Source organism: Juglans microcarpa x Juglans regia, chromosome 6D, assembly GCF_004785595.1.
Source record: "Juglans microcarpa x Juglans regia isolate MS1-56 chromosome 6D, Jm3101_v1.0, whole genome shotgun sequence".
Classification (NCBI taxonomy): domain Eukaryota; kingdom Viridiplantae; phylum Streptophyta; class Magnoliopsida; order Fagales; family Juglandaceae; genus Juglans; species Juglans microcarpa x Juglans regia.
The window spans coordinates 10796052-10819765 of NC_054604.1; the positions used below are offsets into that span (position 1 = coordinate 10796052).

Here is a 23714-nt window from a genome sequence, read left to right on the forward strand (position 1 = left end):
TGGCCCGAAAAATTTATGACACAAGTTGAGCTATTTTAACAGTTGAGTTGAGATCTATTTTTATTTATTAAATGATTCATCCATGCAAATACGGTAAGCCGAAAAAATTATATGAACCACTTTAATTGACCCAACCCAGTTATTAAGACTCATAATTGGTTGTGCTCTAAACTGATAGACCCTCGCGTCCAAATGTTTTTAGAAACTTCCCAGCACATACGACTCCACGCCATGCACGTTTCTTCCTCTCCTTTCTCTAGGTTTTCCAATCACCTATATATATATATACATGATATATTTATCTCATGCATGTAGAACTGCCAAGCCCTGTTACTGCTGCCAACCACTGCCTAAGGCCTACCCTGCTACACCTTCACAAGCCGCCAGCCCTACGTTTCAGCTAACCGGCCCATACTTCTCAACTGTAGAACCTGGACAAGTTGAGAGAAAGGAAAACCACCCCACGTTGAAGTCCAGCAGCCACCATGTTGTTGCCGTCTCCTCCCCCAGCCACTGTTGCACAGAGCAGTAGCCTTCTAGGCAGGGCAAGCTGTAAGCCGCTATTGGGGAAACGTTGCAACCGGCACAGACCAGTGCCTGCAGCCATGGGAAACACCTTTCACAGGAGCACCGTCCTCATTGGAATAGATCAACCGTGAGCCAAACCTCCGCTATGTTAGATTGCATATGGAGACTTGGTTTGTGAGCAAAAAATCGAGGAATAGTGAGTTTGCTCAACATGTGCTCGATAGTGGGCTCCAGCGAAGCTTAACCCGTTAGCTCGCTCGAGGTACGCTCGACAGTAGGCTTGAGCGAGACATAAACTCTAGTGTTCGCTCGAGCCACGCTTGACACCCCACTCAAGCCAATGTTCATTGGCTGTTCGATCGAGGTGCGCTCGACATGCCGCTTGAGTGAAGAACGTATTTTTTTGTCAGATTAGGATTTCCAGTGCTGTTTACTATATATATATATATATATTATATTTTTGACTTGTTTTGCATGAATTTCAACATATTTTTTGAGAGAGAGCAATTGTCAAGTGAGTGCATATTGTGTGAGAGAGCAAAAAGCTCTAGAAGGTGTGAGTTGAGTTTGAGTGATTGTAATCTCAGTCTCCTCTAGTTAATAAGATTTTTGCAACTCTGTGGATGTAGGCAATTTGCCGAACCACGTATATTGTGTGTTGTGTGCTTGATCGTGCTTGTTTTTACTTTTGTTTGCCATCTTTGGTGTATGTGTTTAGCACAACAACTGGTATCAAGAGACATGTTGGATGTGAAGGAGAGTGAGGGCTAGAGATCAAGTGAAAGCACTTGGGATCAAGAGGTTCAACGACACTGATTTTGGGTATTGGAAGAGATCGAGGACTATCTCTATGGGAAGAGGCTCCATCTTCCATTGTTGAGAAAGAAGACAAAGAGCATGGATAATGCTGAGTGGACCCTATTAGATCGATAGGTTTTGGGCATTGTTCGGTTGACCTTGTCCAGAACAGTGACACACAATGTCAGTAAGAAGAGAACCATGACGGATCTCATGATGACTTTGTCAGGTATGTATAAAAAGCTGTAGGCCAATAATAAAGTGCACTTAATGAATAAACTGTTCAATATGAAGATTTCAAAAGGTATGTTTGTGGCCTAACACTTGAATGAATTCAATACGATCACAAATCAACTGTCTTCAGTAGAGATTGAGTTTGATGATAAGATCAGAGTGTTGATTCTGTTGGCATCACTGCTAAATAGTTGGGAGGCCATAAGAATGGCTGTGAGTAGTTCAGCCGACAAGATGAAACTGAACTACGACGATGTACGTGACATGATCCTTACTAAAGAGGTACGTAAGAGAGACTTTGGTGAGTTGAGTTGCATGTGGAGACTAGTCTGTGAGTAGAAAATCGAGGAACAGTGAGATCGTTTGACATGCGTTCGAGTGAAACTCAACCCGTGAGTTCGCTTGACATGCCCTCGGCAGCTGGCTTGAGTGAAGCTCAACCCATGAGTTTGCTTGAGGTACGCCCGATAGTGGACTCGAGCCAGACACAAACCCTAGTTTTCGCTCTAGCCATGCTCGACACCCCACTCGAGCCAATGTTCATTGACTGTTCATTCGAGGCACGCTCGACATGCCGCTAAAGCGAAGAACGTATTTTTTTTTTCCAGATTAGGGTTTCTAACACTGTTTACTATCTATATGTTATATTTGACTTGTTTTGCACTCACTTGACAATTGTTCTCTCTCACTTGACAATTTTTGAGAGAAAATAATTGTCAAGTGAGTGCATATTGTGTGAGAGAGCAAAAAGCCCTAGAAAGTGTGAGTTGAGATTGAGTAATTGTAATCTCCTCTGGTTAATAAGATTTCTGAAGCTCTGTGGACGTAGGAAATTTTTCGAACCACACGGTGCTCATCACTCATTCTCAGAACACAAGCTTGCTTTTTGTGGTATTTTCATAATATAAGTCTGTACGCAAGTTTAGTGTTATTACAAAAAATGCCACTTGTTTAAATTACGTAAAAACCTCTGCCAATAAATGTTCATTGTAGGATTTATATTTTGAATATGATTGATAAAACCAGGAGAATTAGGTGCTTGAAGGTGGAAAATAATTTAGATTTTTGATGTATTAGTAAAAAATACTTAGTAGATGTTGATTTATTTGAGGGTTACGAGAATTTTAGAAAAATAAGTTATTTTAGTATTTTAGGATTAAATTTCAAAATATGGGTTTAATTAGAGATTTAAGTAAGTTATGTGTCTATTTTTATAGGTGACAATTGATTTTGTTTGGTATTGTTGTGGAAAAATTCAGAGAAATAAAAAGTCTAGGTAAGCGGGGTTCCTATACTAGACTTTGTATGAAAGAAAAGGACTGAGATTGATTTTAAAAATATGCATGTTTGTTTTGAAAAGAAACCTTAAAAAAATCTCAGATATGTGGTCTGCATACTCATAAAATCTGTATAAGAATGAAATATTTTCTGTCATGACTGATGTAGACATGACCTTATTTTAATATTTTATTTCTGAATTGCGAAAAAGAGCGAATATGAGATCTAAAAAGTTTTGCTTTGATACATGAAGATGATTTTATTTGGTTATTTTGAATATGTTAAATGATTTAAAGCTATTTAGTACTCAATTTTGATACGTTGTGTCATCTGAAAAACCTTGGCATGAATTTCTGATTCTGTATATAATTATAATCTGCTTCTAATGTTGTTTATGTTATGTTTCCATTAAGGCCCTGCCACGGGTATAATAGTAGTATACGGCTCTACCACGGTAATAATAGTGGTATACGACCCTATCACGAGTATAATAGTGGCATATAGCTCCACCACGAGTATAATGGTGGTTTATAATCCTATCACGAGGGTTGAACATAGTATACGGCCCAGCCACAAGTATAATAGTGGCATACAGTCCCAAAAGGTATAATGGTGGTTTATAACCTATCAGGGGGATTAAATATGGTCTCTGTTCGGATGTGATGCTCCGATATGGTATGAAGATGATGTCTCAGTTTATGATATGCCAAAATATTTTTGAATAAGAATGTTTTTAAAAGTTGCGCTCTGATATTTTGATAATATGTTTTGATTCTGCATTCTGAAAGCAAATATTTTGTTTTGCATTATGAAAGTAAATGTTTTGTTATGTATTCTGAATTTTGTAAACGCTCATATTTATATACTAATATATGTTCTCTAGTTACTGAGTTGTTGATAACTCACCTCTGATCTCCACAATATTTTTTAGATAATTTGAATATTTCAATTGAGGATCAAGATTATAGAGTATGGGTGAGATGCTTTAAGCATAGTGGATTAAGCATAAAAGGTTTCTGAGTATTGACGAATTTTTTTAAATAATTTTGTCGTATTCTAATGACTTGATATTTTGGGAGGTTTATTATATTGAGGTAGTTAGTTTCAAACAAAATTTTTTATATGACATTGAGAATTTGGAGTTTATAAATATATTGTTAGAATGTGAGTTTAAGTGATAGGAAGTAATTCTCCGACCCTTCCAAGACCGGGGCATTACACCTTGAAAGGAAAAAGGTCCTTTAAAATATAGATGGTGAGAGAGAGAAATGTATAAGAGCATTCCCATCCACTTCCGTATAATGTTCCCTAAAATTTGGTTAGAAATCACACTTATTATAATTTTCTCCTAAATTTTACTCATCTTTAAAAAACTTCCTACATGTCATTCCCTATATTTTTTTCTATACTATTAAAATAATATTTTTCTATTATTTATTTATTATTTTTTACCTCACTTCCATTTCCATTATTTACTACTAACTCTTTTGTTCCATTTCTTTTTGTTTTCAAATATAATTTTGTAAACACTCATACGATTTTTTTTTGGGTACAATAATAGTTTTCAAACTAATACGGTATTACTAGAATTAATTGGTCTCCTCTTTCCTAGAAAGGTGGAGTTTTTTTTTTCTTCTTTACTGTTCTTTTGAAAGTAGAGGTTCTCTCTTAGACTTTGTTCGAAGAGAGATTCTGCTGTGTGATCCCCAAAGCAAGGTACAGAGTTACGTTATGGCTGAAGAATTATCTCACCTTTACGAAAGCTTGAGCCTTACTGAAGAAGAGAAATAGGAAGTTCTCATTCCAAATGAGGAAGTTCTAATCTCTATAGCAAAAATTAGGAATTGTTTGGCTGCCCTTATTGTTGCGGAGAAAGAAATGAACAGAGGTGCTTTTCGGAATACCATGAGTAAGGCATGGAAAGTATAGGGCCAGGCTTCTTTTAAAAACCTTGGTATCAACAAGCTCTTGATTGAGTTTCAAAACCACATGGAGAAGGAGCGTGTACTTTCGGCTAGACCCTGGTCTTTGACAGGGCCTTGGTTTGCTTATTTGATTGTGAAGGCTGCGTGGCTCCCAAAGACATTGAGTTTAAGAAGGAACCATTTTGGATACAGTTACACGACCTGCCTTTTGCAGGAATGAACAAAACCATGGGAGAAAAGGTAGGGGTAGCTGCGGGAACTGTTATCTTGGTTGATGTGGATGCAAGTGGCATGGCTTGGGGCCGTTTTCTTAGAGTTAAGAGTTCTACTAGATATATGTAAGCCTCTCACTCGGGGCATATTTATCAATATGGGAGGAAAACGCTTCTGGATTCTGTTTAACTATGAGAGGCTTCCCTTGTTCTACTTCTAGTGTGGTGCCATTAAACACACTGGTTCGTCTTGCCCAATTTCTCCTCGGGGGTGTAAAGTACGTGAAGGAACGATACCTCAGTATGGCTCCTGGCTAAGAGCTAGCACGCAGCTGAGGAGCTCTCCTGTGTTCAGCAAGAAGGATGGTGATTTCGAAAACACAGGAAGTTGGCCCCAAAACAAAAGTGAAGATAGTAGGTAGGAGGACGATGTGATGGGACAAAATGTCACTTGCAAATCCAATGTAGGCGTTGAACATGCTGACCTTGGGAGTTCTGACAACTACCAACTACTGGGACCTTTACACGGAAAGGGCAATAGGTGCAGAACAAAAGATCAATCAGACCCTCATACTCAGGTAGACTTTGATAGCTTTGAGATTTCCCACTTGGCTGATGTGCACCCTAAGGACACCTTGACTTTAAAAGGAGTCCTTTCAAACCATGACCCCTCTCTGTATCACACTGGTCAAGACACACCGAGCCCTATTAGAGACTTGGCCCGTGACAGCTCACCTTCTCAGAACTCACCCATTAAAATTACTGTTAGCATTGCTAATAGAATCACGTGGAAGAGGAGGGCTAGAGAGGTGGGGCCTAGAGGAAACCATAGCCCACCTAACACGGTTATGTGTGAATCTAGTGATCCTAAACCAAGGAAAAGGCCTAGTGCAGGATCTCATGAGATTATCATGACAAGGAAGAGAGCTAAACAAGCTCAGTTGGTAGAGGCTGGCCTCCAGCCCTGCCACTCCCCATGAAACACTTAGTCTGGAACTGTCGAGGGCTTGGGAAACCTAGGACAGTTCGTGAGCTTCACCTTATGGTGAAGGAAAAGTGCCCGGATGTTATATTCCTGAGTGAAACCAAATGTAGAAGGAAAAGAATCGAACTTATTCGAGACAAATTGAGTTTTGACCACTGCTTTTTTGTTGACAATATTGGTAGAAGTGGGGGTATTGCCATATTTTGGAAAAAAGAAATAGAAGCTGAATTAGATTCTTACTCCCATCATCACATATTTATTTTAGTTTCCTCTAACATCCCAAGTAAGAAATGGACTGTAACAGGTTTTTATAGACAACCTACTACTGCTAAAAGAAGTGTTAGTTGGGACTTTCTTAGATTAATTCATTCTAGAACTCATAATCCCTGGCTGTGTATGGGGGTTTTTAATGAGATTATGTTTCAAGATGAATACTTTGGTTCTAACACCCGCCCCTTTAAGCAAATGGAAGAATTTAGACTGGCTTTACCAGACTGTGGTCTTATGGACATTGGATTTAGAGGCTCGAAGTTTACTTGGTGTAATAGAAGGGAGTGTTCTGAGTTCACTAAATGTCATTTGGATAGAGCCTTAGTTAATGATGAGTGGCTTATCTTTTTGAATCTAATAAGGTTTTAGTTCTACCAGGACAATGCTCAAATCACAATCCCTTATTTATTAATTGTTTAAACTCTGCCCAAGTAGAAGCTCCTAACCTTGCCCATCTACATTAAGAGTGCAATCTCCTATCCACATTCTAGATGCTGAAGCTCTAGTTTTTGATCTCATAAATCCAGTCACCATGCAGTGGGATCTCCCTCTCATCTATACCATCTTCTCAGCCTCTGTGGCAAAATTAATTAGCCAGATTCCTATTAGTCCATGCATGAGCCAAGATATGCTGACCTGGAGATGTTCAAGCAATGGAAAGTTTTCTGTAAGGAGTGCTTATCACCTTCAAGGTTCACTTATAGAGGATAAAGTGGACAGTTTTCAACCCAGAATTCCAACTTGAGTTTCTAGAACAAAGTTTGGGGTATCCAAGCACCTCAAGCCACAAAATCCGTTCTTTGGAGAGCTGCATGTGAGTCTCTCGCCACTAATATGAACCTGCATAAAAGGAAAGTTGGAGAATCACCCCTCTGTCCTATTTGTTCCCTTAAACCTGAATCAGTATCTCATGCTATTTGGTCCTGTGGTGCTTTAATGGATGTGTGGTCTATGAGCTCAAAAAGAATTCAGAAATTAAGAATCCTAGAAGGCTCATTTAAAGATATTCTAGCCCCTATAATTGATTACTTATCTCCTTTGGAGATCATTGAATTTGTTGTTATTGCAAAAGCCATCTGGCATAGGAGGAATACTTGGCTTTTTGAACAGCAGTTCCACCCTCCCTCTCAAGTGTCAAAGCTGGTCCAAGCAAAGATGGCTTCCATTAAGTTATGGCTAGAGAATGGGATAAAACAGATTAAAGTCCAAGAACCTAAAAACAACAGGTGGATTACTCCCCCATTAGATGTATTCAAAGCTAATTGGGATGCTGCTATTGATAAAGGCAACTTGAGGTTGGGGATTGGTGTGATTGTTAGGAACCCAGAAGGATCTGTTATGGCCTCATTGTGCTTGTTGATGGACCTGATTCCTGATCCACTCCTAGGTGAGGCTGTAGCAGCTCAAAGGACTTCTTCCTTTTGTGCAGAGTTGGGACTACAACATATTGTTCTTGAAGGTGACTCTCTATCGGTGGTAAAGGCTATTCAACACAAAAAAGGATAGTTGGAGTGACACTGGTCTTGTTATTAGAGACATTAAGATCATGCTATCCAAGACCCGTTCTTGGTCTGTTTTACATGTCCATATGGAAGTTAATGAATGAAATAGCTATTTTTTTTTTTAAAAAAAATACAGTATTACAAATAGAAATTTTTTTGAATATGTGCATTTTCTGATATCTTTGAATATAATTTTGTCCGTATATATAATGGTAATATTTGATTTGCCTTTATCTAACGGTAACATTTTTTGTCCTTTTATGTAATAGTAATACTTTTATTCCTTTCTCCAATAGTAACACATCTTCTCTGTGTGACAACGATAACATTTTTTTCCTTTCTCCAACTGTAATATTATTTGTCCTATATGTAACGATAATATTTTTGAATTTTTCCTAATGGTCATATGGAATTTAATGGTAACTATTTTTTTTGGTATAAATAAGGCTTTTGGTTCCATTCACATTTTCAAGAGCCTAAGTCTGATTTCATCTTGAGAGAAATTTATCATTCTGGCCTCATCTTGTACTCCCTTCATTAAATGGCTCATTTGTTCTTTCACAAATTGTTGCTTAATTTATGCTCAGAGGATGAGTTGGAGGTTGTTCTTAATGATGATGAAGGATCAATATCGAGACATCTTGGCAATCGCTAACGTCGTAAGTATATTCGGCACGATCATATTTAAGGGCACAAATGACTATTTCCAGACTATTTTGCAGGAGCACTAGTATATCCCTCGAATCTATTTTAAAGGAGATTTCGTATGAGTCGTCTGCTATTTCTTCGTATTCAACATGAGGTAGAGGCTTACAAGCCCTACTTTATCCAAAGAAGAGATAATGCTGGAAGACTCGGTTTATCTTATATGTAAAAGATAACCATTGTACTTAGAATGCTTGTGTATGGAGTAATTGGTAATTTTATAGATGAATACATACAGATTGGAGAAAGCACCGCAATGAAGAGCATAAAAAAAATTTGAAGACGAACGTAAATGTTTTTTTTTTCCTAATGAATATTTGCAATCTCCAAATACCAATGATATTGCTTGATTGCTCGCAGTTGGTGAACAACGTGGATTCCCAATGATGTTGAGAAGCATTGATTGCATGCATTGGAAGTGAAAAAATTGTCCTGCTGCCTGCAAAGATATATACTTCGGCTACAGTCATGAACCAACTATTATTTTAGAAGTAGTTGTTTTATATGATTTTTGGATATGATATGCATTTTTTAGATTGTCCGGTTCACATAACGATATCAATGTGCTAGAGAGATCGTTCATTTTTACGGAACATGCCCAAGGGCGTGCTCCTCTAGTAAATTACTCAATCAATGGAAATAACTATACTATGGGGTACTATCTTGCCGATGGTATTTATCCAAAATAGTCAACATTTGTGAAGACGATTCCATCTCTACAAGAAGAAATATTTTGGAGCAGCACAAAAATAGGAAAAAAAGGATGTAGAATGTGCATTTGGGGTCCTTCAACAACAATTTGCAATCGTTCGTGGACCTTCCTGAATGTTTAAGATGAAGGAGCTAACAAATATAATGAAAGCATGTGTTATTCTATATAACATGATCATCGAAGATGAGCGTAATGATAATCAGGGCTCAAACATCGAGTTTGATCAAGATGATGACGATATTTCAGAACTGTCGCGCAATCCTACAACCAAACTTATGGACTTCATTCAGTGCCATCATGAAATTAGAGACAATTTGGTACATTATCAACTCCAAGTAGAACTAATTGAACATTAATGGCAATTATATTCCAAAAAAATAGACTAGTAGCAATCCATTATATTTTATCTTTTGATTAGTAGTGACTATATATTCTTGCTTCTTCAATTTCCATTCCATAAAACATGTTTTCTTCAAGAACATGCAAAGTATTTCTGTAATATGTTCATTATCTGTAATAGTTTAAGCAGTTGTAATGCCAAACTTATCAATAGATTCTATCCATGCACAAAATCATTGTCAACATCTTTAAGCTTTCGCAATAAATACTACCAAAGGTACAAAGTATAACATACATACATTCAAGCGTTTAACAATAACAAATAACCAATAATTCAAGCTCATTGATTAATGTTGTCAAAATTATACAAATTGTACTTTGTCTCAATAACAAACAAATTACATAAAAAAAACAAAGTTAGTTTTGTTCAGCATTGCTCAGCATTGCATCTTGCCACGATTTTCCTAGGACGTTGCTGGAAATATATTCGCTATAGTCCAGGCAAGGTAGGCACATCGATTAGAATGATCAATTCCTCTCTCTCTCTCTCTCTCTCCAACCGCTTTCTCTGCTCTCTCTTTTGCTTCCATCTGGGTGAATTCTAGTCTCTCGGCCTCTACCTCAGTCTCTCATCCTCTTGTCGGATTTTATTTTCCTCTCTTTCTCAATCATATTGCATCTTTTAGGCCTTAGGCCAAAAACACTATTTCTCCTGAGCATGTGACTCATCTAGAAGAGTATAATTCAACTTGCTTAAGTTAACAATCTCCTTTGCTGGCCTTCCTTGGGCCTTACATTTTTGCTTTCTCAGCTTTCCCTCCCATTGGCCTCTCCAATTCAACAATATCATTGTCTAGAGCATTCTTGGCCTCGGTATCACAAACTGAATCTACAACAGCAGTTGAGGTACGAGTCGGGGTCGAGGACATCATCAACCTTCGCTTTGGACCTTCCTTTGTGCAAGGCTGAATCCATTTGGATTGGTCTTTCAACAAGTGCTAACAATGCTCGAACTAAAATGTGGTATTCTCCAATGATTGGTACATGATCTTTGCTTTGTCAAACTTGCAATTAAAGAATAAAATGACAAAATTAATGACCAAATAGATAAAGGAAACATAACTTATAAAAAAGCAAATGCCAAAAGCATATAAAAGTGGATGGTTATACCTTGTCTTGCTCGATCATGCTACTTTGATTCAACTCTTCAACTTGAGCCAATTTAGCATAGAATTTGTTAGTCAATAGCCGACCACCGATGTATTAAAGACCTAGCACTCTGCTAAGTTATAATTTGTTTATACTCATTAAAGTATTGACTAATGTTTTTCTAAAGTTGGGCATGCTTTTGGTCCATTCCCTAGATGCCATCAACATTGGTAGTTAGCCATGTCGAGACAAGTAATTTGTCTTTCTCAAGTGTGAAGTTTGCATTCCTGGTTGATTTTCTTACGGAGAAAGGCTCTACTTGGGGTGCGGGTGGATAGTTATCAAAAGTCACAGGAGATTGTAGACTTTGACCACCATAAATGTGTTCAATTTGAGGGTCCTGGCTGAGGAGGTTGGTGAAATACATATGTCCTTGGTCTTGCGAATCAATCTCTAAGAAATTATGGACACACAACGGTTGGTAGACATGTTAGACACTCAAGAATAATAGAGACATGATTTTGCCAACCGGTCTCAGGAACCAAATGGTAACATATAGGAAATTTGGCACCCCCGAATGGCTACAACAATTGTTTGCCACTACTTATTGGCCATCCGAGTTACCATGCCATAGAAGTATGTGCCAAATTTCCTGTGACACCACAAGGCTTTGTCATCATCACAGTCTAGGGGGTTAGAGAAGGAAAATCTAACGACAAGAATGATTAATCCAACAAAGAAAACTGAGCGACATTACTAAGTGAAAACATAACACCAAGAAATATAATTTACAAAATCCAAACAATAAATAGTATGCAAATGGATAAGACCATTAAAATAGAAATGAGTGAGGAATATATGGATTAAAACATAATGCTCTAAAGGAACAAATAAAATAATTCAACATTACTAAATCAAGTGTCTGCCAAGCTTCTTCAATTTCCAACATCCAAACAACAGGAAATCATCATCTAAAACAGATATGAGAGAAGGATTATATGGATTAAAATAGAATGTTCTAATCCAATACTGAGTAGCATGCAAAATGAATAAGAGCATAAATACAAAAATGAGAAGGTAAGAAAGTAATGATCAAAATAGAAATGAGAAAGTCAGAAATTAATGATCATAACAGAAAGTAATTCTAAATGGCAGTGTGTCGAATAAACGAACATGCTTTGAATAAATTCTAGTCACTTAAGAAATAGATAGTGATAGTAAAGAAACTATTTCGATTCTAAATGAATAAATTCTAGTCACTTAAGAAACATATAGTGATAGAAAAGAAACTATTTCGATGCTAAATGAATAAGAACATTCCCATCCGCTTCCATAAAGAATGTGTGTTGCATGGGGCTTAGAATGGCTTTTTATTTACAGCATGTGTAAGATAGGAGCCCAACCTTGAATGACTGCAAAACTTTAAACCCTGGTTGCCTTTTGTGAAAACTATCACAAAATACTTGGTGGTCATCTGGGTTTGGATTACCCTGCCTTTTGTGAATGAACCACCTTCCATGGAGTAATTAGAACCATCATCACAACTTTACACTAGACATGCAGCCCTGGAGAATACGCCTAATTCAACACCAAAAGTTGCAAAGGACAAATGTAGAACTAAACACAAAGGAGAGAGCAATATATCTCAAATATAATGAGGTACCTTGGTTGAAGGTGCTTGCATTATTATTCAGAAAGAAAACAACAAAGCAAAAGAGTCTTGGAGGAAATTTTGATAGCTGTAAGGTGATGATCAATGCACCAATTTTTATGTAGCGTCATTCACATATCAAGAAATAAAAGAGGCAATAGATGGTGGATAATCATGGTATAAAAATCACTGAAACATTAGTATAAGTTAGTTTAGGTCGATCATGGTGGGTTAGGGAAACTAAGATAATGAAAGAATGAAAACAAAGAAATGATAACAATGAAAACAAAGATATTGAAATCAATTAAAGCAGTAGAGAGAGTCCATAAAGAAAGATAATGAAAACAAAGATAATGAAATCAATTATAAAAAGCAGTGTATCCCTCGAATAATAAAGAACAGTGCTGAAACAGTGTATAATTCAAACCAACATATCAACTCGAATGGCTGCCAAACAGTCTATGAATGAATTGAAACCAACAACAGCTCATTTATACACTGCTGGAATGCAAAGATAGTGAAATCAAATTAAAACCCTAGAGTAGTAGATAACAATGTAGGGCTTTCGATTTTGAGCGCCCAAAGATCAAGTTAAAAATCAATTATATATCATAGCATAGATAATGAAATCAATACCCAAAGTAGTAGAGAGAATCCATAAGGAATGGTTGCCAAATAGAATGAAAACAAAGATAATCTTAAAAATGGTTAACAATGCTCCAACAGAAAATTCATGGCATTATAGGCTGCCAAAAAGAATGAAAACAAAGAGAATCTAAAAATGGTTAACAATGCAAACCAATATGGTAACATTATTGTTAACAATTTCTCCAATGCAAACCAACACAAAATTCAAACCAATACACACGACAACATTAAGCAAACCAGCACAAAACTCAAACCAACACACACACACACACACACACACACACACACAATTTAACAATTTGAAAAATGGTTAACAATGCAAACCAACACGGTAACATTATGGTTATCAATGCAAAGCAACACAAAACTCATTAATTATAGACTGCCGAACATAATGAAAACAAAGAGAAACTAAAAAATGGTTAAGAGTGCAAACAAACACAAAATCCGAATGGCCAACAAACAGTGTATGAATGGATTCAAAGGTACAAACAATTTTTTTAAACCAGAATAATGCAGCTGATGAAATTAGTCCAAACTAAACTCTATTGCCCCTTGAATCGTTGCCTTGAAGAAAAATTAAGATCCAAATTCAAACCCTAGAGCGGCTCACGATGTAGGGTTTTCGATTTTGAGTTCCCAAAGATCCAAATAGATATATTCAACAAGTCGAAACTATGCAATGTCTCATATGAAAGCCATGACAGTTCGGGATTTGGGTGTGTTCGATTTGTGTGAGAGAGAAGGACAGAGTCCAGACATGGAGGAAACCAAAAGAAGAAGTTTATTTGTGCGAGAGAGAATGATAGAGACTTATATGAAATCCGATAGATGAAGAGGGGCTTCTGAAGATGGTGGCAAATGGTGTGAGAGAGGGCTGATACGAGTGAGGCAATCAAGACTCGAGAGAGATTTTCATGTGGGACCAACAGTAGAAAAGGATAGATGGGTCGATTGGGGGAACCACTGTAGAATCCTTAAACCAAATCCCTAATTTAGGGATTCAGATGTGAGGGGTTTTCAAAGTTTTTCCAAATTTTTTCCCCAAAATATAGAAATAACGGGCATTTAGAGAAGCAGATGAGAATGCTCTAAAGAATTTATAAATGGATAAATAGTATCAAGCATTTACATTGATTCTTAGCAAAAATGCATTTTATATTTTATTTATATAATCGGTTGGAAAGGGTTTTGTTTTAAGATTTCTTGACAATTTTACAGATAGATGTTTTTTTTTTAAATAATAGCCGATAGCCCCACACATAGCGACCCATTCCCAAGTTTATTAAAAAACCCTCACCTATGGCGGAAGAATACCTTGGTTACAACTTATAAACTCGGGTTTACAATATACATAAAAAAACCAACACCCAAGTATCCAAAAACCAAAACCAACTTATTACAACCAATAACCAAATAAACAATCAACCAGCCAAAAAAACTAAAGACCCACCAACAGGACTACTAATGCAGTAGACTACTCCCGTATATAAGCCATACCCGACTTATCCAATATGTACAAGCCTCTTATTTATATATCCAAAAGGCCAACATTACGGACAACCTTATTCACCCCTTGCGCGTTAGATTTTGCCACCAGATCAGCAACGCTATTTACTTCCCTAAAACGATGATTAATAGAGTACTCAAAATCCTCTAAAAGAGTCACTACTTTGTCCCAAAAATCTCAAAGGTACCAAACTGTACAGTTCTTGTCAACAATCCAATTAATAACCACCAAGGAATCACATTCAATATTAATCTTCATAAAACCCATATGTTTGCATAAAATCAATCCCCCTAGCACCGCTCTGAGCTCAGCTTCATTGTTAGAACAATAACCAAAAGATTTAGAAAAAGCAAATATTAACTTTCCTCTATCATCCCTCAACACCCCTCCTCCACCTCCTTCTCCAGGATTACCAAAACTACTTCCATCAATATTCAACATTCTTCTATATGTTTCCACAATTTTAACATACAACTGTAACGCCCGTCCTTGCGGTGAGACTTTTTATAATTTTTTTTTTTATAAAGGACGACGGTAATTACCGTTTGATTTAAAACTTTTTACTTGCATACCCCGGGTGCCAAACTCTACGTTTATAAGATAAAATGTGCTTTTAGAATAAAAGAGGTTTACAGCGGAAAACATTAATCTTACAATATAAGGGTCTCTCGTACGATTAAAACTTGTGCCTAGACTTCCGTGCTCTTCCCATGGGCCGTGCCCGTCCTGATCGTTCAGTTCCTATGAGGGCGAGGGACATGCATAAAAACTAAAATGAGTCGAAGACTCGTAAGCATTACTTCATACAGTTAAAATATAATAACATAGATTTTCATTCATGCATTCATCATTCATACATACTATACGTACGTGCATGTGTGCATACGTGTGTTGGTTTGAAAACATCACTGGACGGAGTTTTCTTTTGAAAAGGGACATTCTTTTCGTAAAACATTTCCCCCGTCAATGCCTTCATTTCTTAAAAGTTCGTGCGTTCGTGCATTCATCCATTCATACATTCTTTCTTATCGCTTTCATAAGCTAGTACACACTGTTATGCTCCGTGTGTTGGGGTTAGCGGTCTTCCTTTGGACCCGGACTCCACCCGTGGCCACGGGTTGGGAATTCCTTTCATAGGGGCAGCACTGGGTGTACTTCCAGTACTACTTACCCGCATTGCAATCTACCCATTCATTGGTACCCTTTCATTCATTCATGTGGCCGTTATGTGTCTTCATACAGTTCATGCTTTCATGTCTTTCTTGCTTTTTATTCATTCGTTAATGTCAGCTCTAAAGAGCTGGAACTTTCATTCAGTTCTTTCTTTCATTTAACAGTCATTTCATGAGAAAACATTTCTTTTCATGAGAAAACATCGTTTGGGACGTAAGCCTAAAAACGTCTCTCATGTTCCAGTTCATTTCAGCTTTATCCTTCTTTTAACAGTTCGTTCGTGAAAAACGTCATTTTAAAACATACATGAGCTTAAACGTTAGCTTTATGGCATCCATAAGCATCACCTTAAACGTCTCTTTCACGGCATCCATGAGCATCACCTCATGGCACACATGAAAGCGTCGGTTCGTAGGATCCATAAAAGCATCCATTTTCATGTCTTTCGTGCAGTTCGTGGATTTTCTTAGAAAATATATACAATAGATACAACGTATAGTCATCCATTCACATGCGTACAATTAATACTTTCGTTACATAAAAAGGGGCTTCCAAGGAGGGCCGTACATACGTATACCTTTGAACACTTAGCATTTTCTTTCGTAAAACATCTTTTGTGTCTTTTCGTAAAGCATCGTGAGGAAAAGCATTTCATTTTTGTTTCTTTATATTTTAGAAAGACTCTAGAAGAGTATGAACGTAACACTTACCTGGACTCCATGCTACTTGTATATCATGCAGTCCATTCATGTGCGTGTCAGATGGCAAGCTACATACATACACATAACCTTAACGTCATTCCCTATCTAATGCATAAACAACTTAAACTAGAAATAGAACTACGCTTTACTTAGAACACTCTCCTTCTATCCCGTGCATTTACGTGTCCCTTACTATGACAAGACCTTCGGGGACCCATTACGGTCACCACATCTTCCAACTCAAGGTTTTACATCGAGTGCTCATCTACTAAAGTGAACCATGATTCACTTTAGGATTAAGAGGGTGTCGTTTGGATTCGAAAATGAGTTTGGGTTGTGAATAGTAGTGAGATTTGTGAGTTAAAGTTGATGAATAGTAATGAATAGTAGTGAGATGAGTTGAGATAGGTTGCGAATACAAACCTCTCCATTCGTCTTACTCTTCTTACTAACCACATTCGACGCATGATTCCGACCGATGGAATCACGCATCCCAATCCTAGTAATACACCCGTCACTACCATTATGCACCTTAGCCCACACTAAATCCTCATTCCCATCCATACAAGCCACACAGCTCTAAGCCAACTCTAAGGCTTAAGCATTATGTAACTGTGCTCAGCGTAGATTACCCATTACATATGGTGAATCCGTCTGGCACATGTGTCTAACTAGATTACACATGTACCTTACCCCCTTATCATCTAAGATCAACATATGACACGTTGATCACCTGCTCGCAGGAACAAGGATCATACTCCAATATCAACCTTCTCTTAACTCGGCTAGCATGACTCTTCATGCTACCCGTTCTCTTTTAACAGTTCATCCCAACACTTAACACAACAAGGCTCTATTCACCACTACGCGTTATATCACGTCATATAGCTAGAGACTACACCCAAGCTACACCATGACCTTGTCACGTCACCTAACATCCCGCTAGGTCATTTCTTACATCAACCCTTAACTCATCACGAGTACGGTTCCTCAAGTACTCCTATTACATCATGACATCTTGTCACGTTCATGCTACATCATTTCTACACTAACTCCTTACCTATCATAAGCATGACTGTCAGTGGTCATACCACTTCGTGACGTTGCCCAGTCATGCTTCCGCTGCGTACTCTTACACTTGTTCTACTACTTCACACATACTCCTAGCCATAAGTCCATCACGGTGACACTTGTCACTTCAGACTACAGGCTGCGCCATAACTATTTTGGGACACTATTCCACAGCTCCCCACACTATTCACCACGTTCCACGCCCATCAATTACACAACCATCTTTATCTCTGCGACATGTCACAAGGAACGTCGCTGCCTCATGGAGTACACTCTACGTATACTCCCTTCACAGACGCTACGACCCATCACCATTATGGCATACACACCACATATTGCATTACTCCACTACATGGAGTATACTTCTTGTGTACTCCCTTCACACACGTTACGCCACATCACCATTATGGCATACCCGCCATATGGTACATTGCTCTACCACATGGAGTATACTCAGTGTGTACTCTCTTCACACACGTTACGCCACATCACCATTATGGCATACCTGCTATATGGTACATCATTCCACCACATGAAGTACACTCCACGTGTACTCCATTCACAGTGTTACACCACATCACCATTATGGCATAGTTGCCATATGGTGCTTCACTCCACCACATGGAGTATACTTCACATGTACTCTCTTCACACACTACGCCACATCACCATTAAGCATTCTCGCCATATGGTGCATCACTCCACCACATGGAGTACACTTCACGTGTACTCCATTCACACACTACGCCACATCACCATTACGGCATACCCTCCATATGGTGCATCACTCCACCACATAGAGTACACTCAGCGTGTACTGTTCCCATTCCACATGCTACGTTACCAATATAACTTATACTCCACAACCATACTACATCGCACAGTCCACAACACTGCATGATACAATTCATAACTACGCTCCACACTTCACAGCGCACTACACATATATGCCTAACACTTCATCATACAGATTGTCCCACACTTCACTACACAAAATGCCCAACATTTCACTACACAACACATCACAACACAACAAACTCCACAAATACTAACAGCACAGTCCACAACTTAATCAACTAATCAACATCTAACATAATTAACGAGGGATAGAAGGTTATACTATCGATGGGATAACCCGTGCGTTGCTGGCTGATCGTCACGGTCGATGATGCCGGAAGGGTCATACGTAGCGGCTAACCCACGTATGGTAGCTGTTTGGGCGTTTGGATAGCTAAGTGTGGTCTTGGAAGGCTCGAGGTGGCCTTGTGATGGTGGCAAGGAGCATAACACAGCAGATCTAGCCGTGTATAGTGGTGGTCAGCTGTGCACAGTGGCTGTCCATCACGTGCAGTGGTTACCCACCACACAAAGTGGTGGTTTGGACCTAGGGTTCGGCTAAGGGAGGTGCGGTGGAAATCGTGGTGGCGTCGAGGCGGCACCACGGTGACTCACGGCGGTGGATCTGGCCGCATGGTGGAGGAGAAGCCGTGGGAGAGTGAGAGAGAGTGTGCATGCATGGGTGGCAGATCGGGGCCGTGGGTGGTTGGGATGGATTGGGTGGGGCTTAAGGAGGCTGGAGATGGCGGTTACCCGCCGTGGGTGGCAGCGTACGGTGGTGGGGGGCGTGAAACCCGTGCGGAGGAGAGAGGCTATGGGTCTCGGGTCATGTGGAGGAGGAAGGGGGAGGGAAGGGGAAGTTCATGATGGTGCTTGGTGGCCGTGGGTGGCTGTGGGTGGCGGATCAAGGAGGAGAAATGGGTTAAAAACCCATTTCAGCTACTTACCGTGCAGGGAGAGGGAGGACTGCACGGTGGAGGCCAGCTTCGGTGGAGGAGGATGGCTAGTGGGAGGGGAAGCTGCTGTGGAGGTGGTGCGCCGAAGGACGGTGCATGGCGGCGCAGTAAGCACTAAGCTCGTTCGGGCTGTGCACGGCTAGTGGAGAGAGAGAGAGAGCGTTGGAGAGAGAGATCGGGCTGGGGGAGGTTCGCCGAGGGGAGGTGGAGCTGGTGGCGGCGGCGGCGGTGAGGCCTGCCGGCACACGGCGACGCTGGGCTGCGAGATGGAAGCATCGGAGAGAGAGAGGGAAGGCGTACGTTCTACGCGTGAGCTAAGGGAGGAGAGAGAGAGGACTGAGGGAAAAGTGAGAGAGGGGGTCAGGGTATTTAATCCAGTCCCTTCGTCTTGGGGTCTACGCAACGATATAACGACGGGCCTCAAACACTGATTTAAAATACATAAAACATTAACTTAATTAAAAGCACTTAGAGAATTAAGGTAGAATATTATTTAAAAAAACTTTAGTTTATAAAATAATATTCTTCATCATTAATAAATGATGAAGTCTTATTTAATATATTTGAAAGGATAAAATCATTTAATTAATTAAAGCTTGCAACATAATTTAAATCCCATAATATTTTAAATAACTGAAATCATTTTAGTAATAATATTAAAAATGATTTCTGACAATTATAATATTTTTGGAGCTCTTAAAAAATATTATAATTGTCGTATTTAAAATCAAGTTTAGTTCAATAACACTGGAATTACTCCTTATAAATATTTTCAGTACATTTAAAACACTGGCCGTGCTTTAGAAGTCATATAATATCTTTTGAAACACACCATCTTGGTTCGGCATGCATGACGAGGCTCGTAATCGCTAGATGGAAGGGGTAGACAATCACATAGTTTCTGTCCTCGGAGTTTGCTTACGTCAGAAAGAAGGAACGTACGTCAGAAATAAGGAGCATACGTAAGAAGGAAGGAGCAGGGTATTACACTAGCCTTCTCAGGATGTCCATATCCCCCTTAGACAACTTTTTCACCTTTGTTATTTTCTCAACTACATACCGAGCCCAGTATTTAACTGAACTCCAAACCACTCCCACGTTCTCATATTTACCCTCCATCCGAGCTGTACATCTCCTCTTCCACAGTCTCCATGTTACAATAATAGGAATTAATCCCATTAACGTCCCCACTTGTGATTGCCGAGATGCTCGATTAAACCAAGCATGGACCCTATCATGCCACCTTTGTTGAGGCTGAAATGGAATAGTCGAGTCAGCCGAGACCTTGCACCACACAGATCTTACAAACTGCCCCTGTCCAAAACATGGTCTAAGTCTTCAATTTGACCCTTGTTACAACAATTGCAACATGAGGCTAGTGGTATACCAACCATTTGGACTCTCTCATCCACACTAAGGCACTTGAACATTGCCTTCAACATACACAATGACATTTTTTTGGAAGCAGCTTATTCCAAACACAAAGATACCAATCATTCCTCGTTTTCACTTGAAGTATATCCCATGCCGACTTTGTGTAGAAAGCACCACTTTTATTTGGAAGCCAAATTAACAAATCCTTCTTATTACTCAAATTCCCAACAGCCTCCATAACCTGTGTCACCAATCGAGGACCTACCATTTCTTGCAACTTTCCAATATCCCAGAGATCATTAATCACCAGCTCTCTAATTCTAATCTCAGGAAATTGCATTTGCTGCACAAGATCACTTAAAGGACCCTCATCTAAGAATTTGTCATACCAGAAAAATAAGTCACCCTCATTTACCTTCCACTTGGAATTTTCTAGAATAAAAGAAATCCCCTCCACAACTTTTCCCCAAAAACTGGAACCTGATGTTCTCCCTAAGCACAAACTCAGTTGCTTATTCTTCACATATTTGGCTCGAAAAAATCTCGCCCATAAACTTTTTTGCGTCAACAGTTGCCACCCAAATTTGTGAAATAATGACTGTTGCACTTCCCCCAACTTCCTAATACCAATCCCCCCTCCTCCACCGGAACACACATTTTATTCCACGCCTTTCATTTTCTCTTCCCCTTTCCATCTTTTTCTCTCCAAAAAAAACCTGAAAATAAACTCTGTAACTTCTTGATCACTGATTTCAGCATTTGAACTACTGACATAAGATGAATTGGCAAACTCGAAATTACATGTTGCAAAAGAATGAGTCTTCCTCCTTGTGACAATAATCGGCTCTTCCATCCTTCCAACTTATTTTCAACTTTCTCTACTAAATAATCTAAATGCCTCACTATTAGCTTTCCATCCACAATCGGTGCCCCCAAGTATTTACAAGGAAACTCACCTTGCACAAAACCAGTCACGCTCCAAATATCACTAACTTTTTGTGAGGACAACCTCTTAGAAAAATAAATCGCCGACTTCTCATAATTAACCTTCTAACCCGTCCGTCTCTCATATTGCTTCAAAACATCCATCAAACATTTAATTGAACCTTTCAAAGCATTTGCAAACAGTACTATGTCATCTGCATATAAAAGATGAGAAACCATTGGATAATTTATTAGATGGGAAAATAGTTGCACTTTCTTTTCAATCACTTTTTCTTTTATCAACTTCGTAAGGACCTCTTCCATAATAATAAATAAATACAGCGAGAGTGGATCCTCTTGTCTAAGTCCTCTCTTAGACTTGAAAAAACCTTTGAATGTATCATTCAACATTATCTAGAACCACGACGTTGTAACACAATTTTTAATCAAGACACAAAAATCTGCCGGGATACCAAAACTGTGCGCACATGTAACAAAAATCTCCAATTCACCCTATCATACGCCTTTGACATATCAATTTTCATAAAGACATTACCACCCTGAGCGTTCCGATGTAATAATTTCAGCATTTCCTGGGTGAGAGAAATGTTTTGAAAAATACTCCGACCCTTAACAAAGGCTCCCTGCTCTGGCGATATCATACTGTCCAACAGTTGTGCTAATATGTTGACAATCAACTTAGCAAAAACTCTATAGATCACGTTACAAACTAATCGGCCTAAATTTGTCAAAACTTGTAGGTTCCTTCACTTTGGGAATTAAAACAAGAAACGATGATGTGTAAAATCTTGGTAAATCCGTGCCTTGAAAAAACTCCATTACTGCATTTCTTACATCCATACGAATTATCTCCCAACATGACAAAGAAAATAATGAACCAAACCCATCTGGTCCCGGACTCGAGTCCTTTGAGATAGATAATAATGCCTTATGAATCTCCTGATCAGATGGCTCCAACCTCAAACATCTTTCCTCATTATCGCCCACCACTGAACTAATTAAATGGGACAAATTCTCCTCTTCCGACAAAAACCGTTCAAAATACCTGGTAGCTTCTTCATGTATTTCCTCAGGTGACGTAAAACAATTACCATCAGGAAGCCTCATACTTTTCACCATAGCATTCCCTCTTCTTTGAGCAATCACAGCATGAAAGTACTTAGTATTCTGATCTCCCTCATCCATCCATCTCTGTTTAGCCTGTTGCCTTAAAAGAGTTTCTTCATTTTGAACCCACTGATCCAGCTCATTTCTAGCATCAAGAAATTCATACTCAACCTCCCTCGTTTATTGGTTTTAAATCTCCACATTTAGCACCTCAGCTCTTTCACTTAGTACCCGAACTTTCCCCTCCACTCTACCAAATACATCTTTATTCCAGGTACGTAATGCCACCTTTAATCTCTTCAATTTTCCAACCAAGATAAATAAGCCATTTCCTGGACCAAAGGTTCCTTCCAAGACCTCTCAATTGCCTTTAGAAAATCTTCATGCGAAACCCTCATATTTTGAAACCGAAAAGGTACCGGACCATACCTATTAAATTCCACTACAAACTGCACCAGAAGAGGAGCATGATCAGATGTTCTTCTATCCAAAAACCGAGCTGAGACATTGCCAAATTTCACTGCAAACTCATTATTCACAAGCATGCGATCCAATTTGGCCCAACTCCTCGCCATCCCTTGCTGCCCATTACACCAAGATAATTGTTTGCCTTCAATTTTCCAATCAAGCAATCCACAAGAATTAATGCATACATTAAATTCATTTATAGCACTCCTTGGTCTTGGTAGTCCACCAGCACGCTCATCATTAGATTGAATAATATTAAAATCACCACTAACAATCCACGGAATACCAGCACAAGAAAAATTGCACAGATGATCCCAAAGATGTCTTTGATCCACCATTAGACATTTAGCATACACAAAGGTAGCCAACAGAATATTACCATTTTTCGAAAATAATACTGTAAGTGACTGATTAGTAACACTAACCAAATCCATATTCAACTGATCCTTCCAACATATCCATATCTTACCACCATCTTCAATATTTGAACTAGATTTGTTAAAACCAATTCCCAAAGCCCATCTTTCAACTTTATCAACAGATAAAAAAGGTTCCAAAATCACAAGAATTGAAATATTATACCTACGAATCAATTTCCGCAATCTGTTTTTAGAAGTGCCCAACCCGCAAACGTTC

The 23714-nt window shown here is 38.8% G+C and overlaps 1 protein-coding gene across 1 annotated transcript; it reads left to right on the forward strand.

Annotated features, from left to right (window-relative positions):
• The first annotated feature begins 7064 nt into the window (after nt 1–7064).
• Nucleotides 7065–7736, forward strand: LOC121235370. Its single transcript, XM_041131720.1, has one exon. The coding sequence runs from the start codon at nt 7065–7067 to the stop codon at nt 7734–7736; it is 672 nt and encodes a 223-aa protein (XP_040987654.1).
• The last annotated feature ends 15978 nt before the right edge of the window (nt 7737–23714 follow it).

Excerpts from the sequence above, each read along its gene's own strand:
- LOC121235370 (XM_041131720.1), top strand. The coding sequence starts at position 7,065 with ATGAACCTGCATAAAAGGAAAGTTGGAGAATCACCCCTCTGTCCTATT.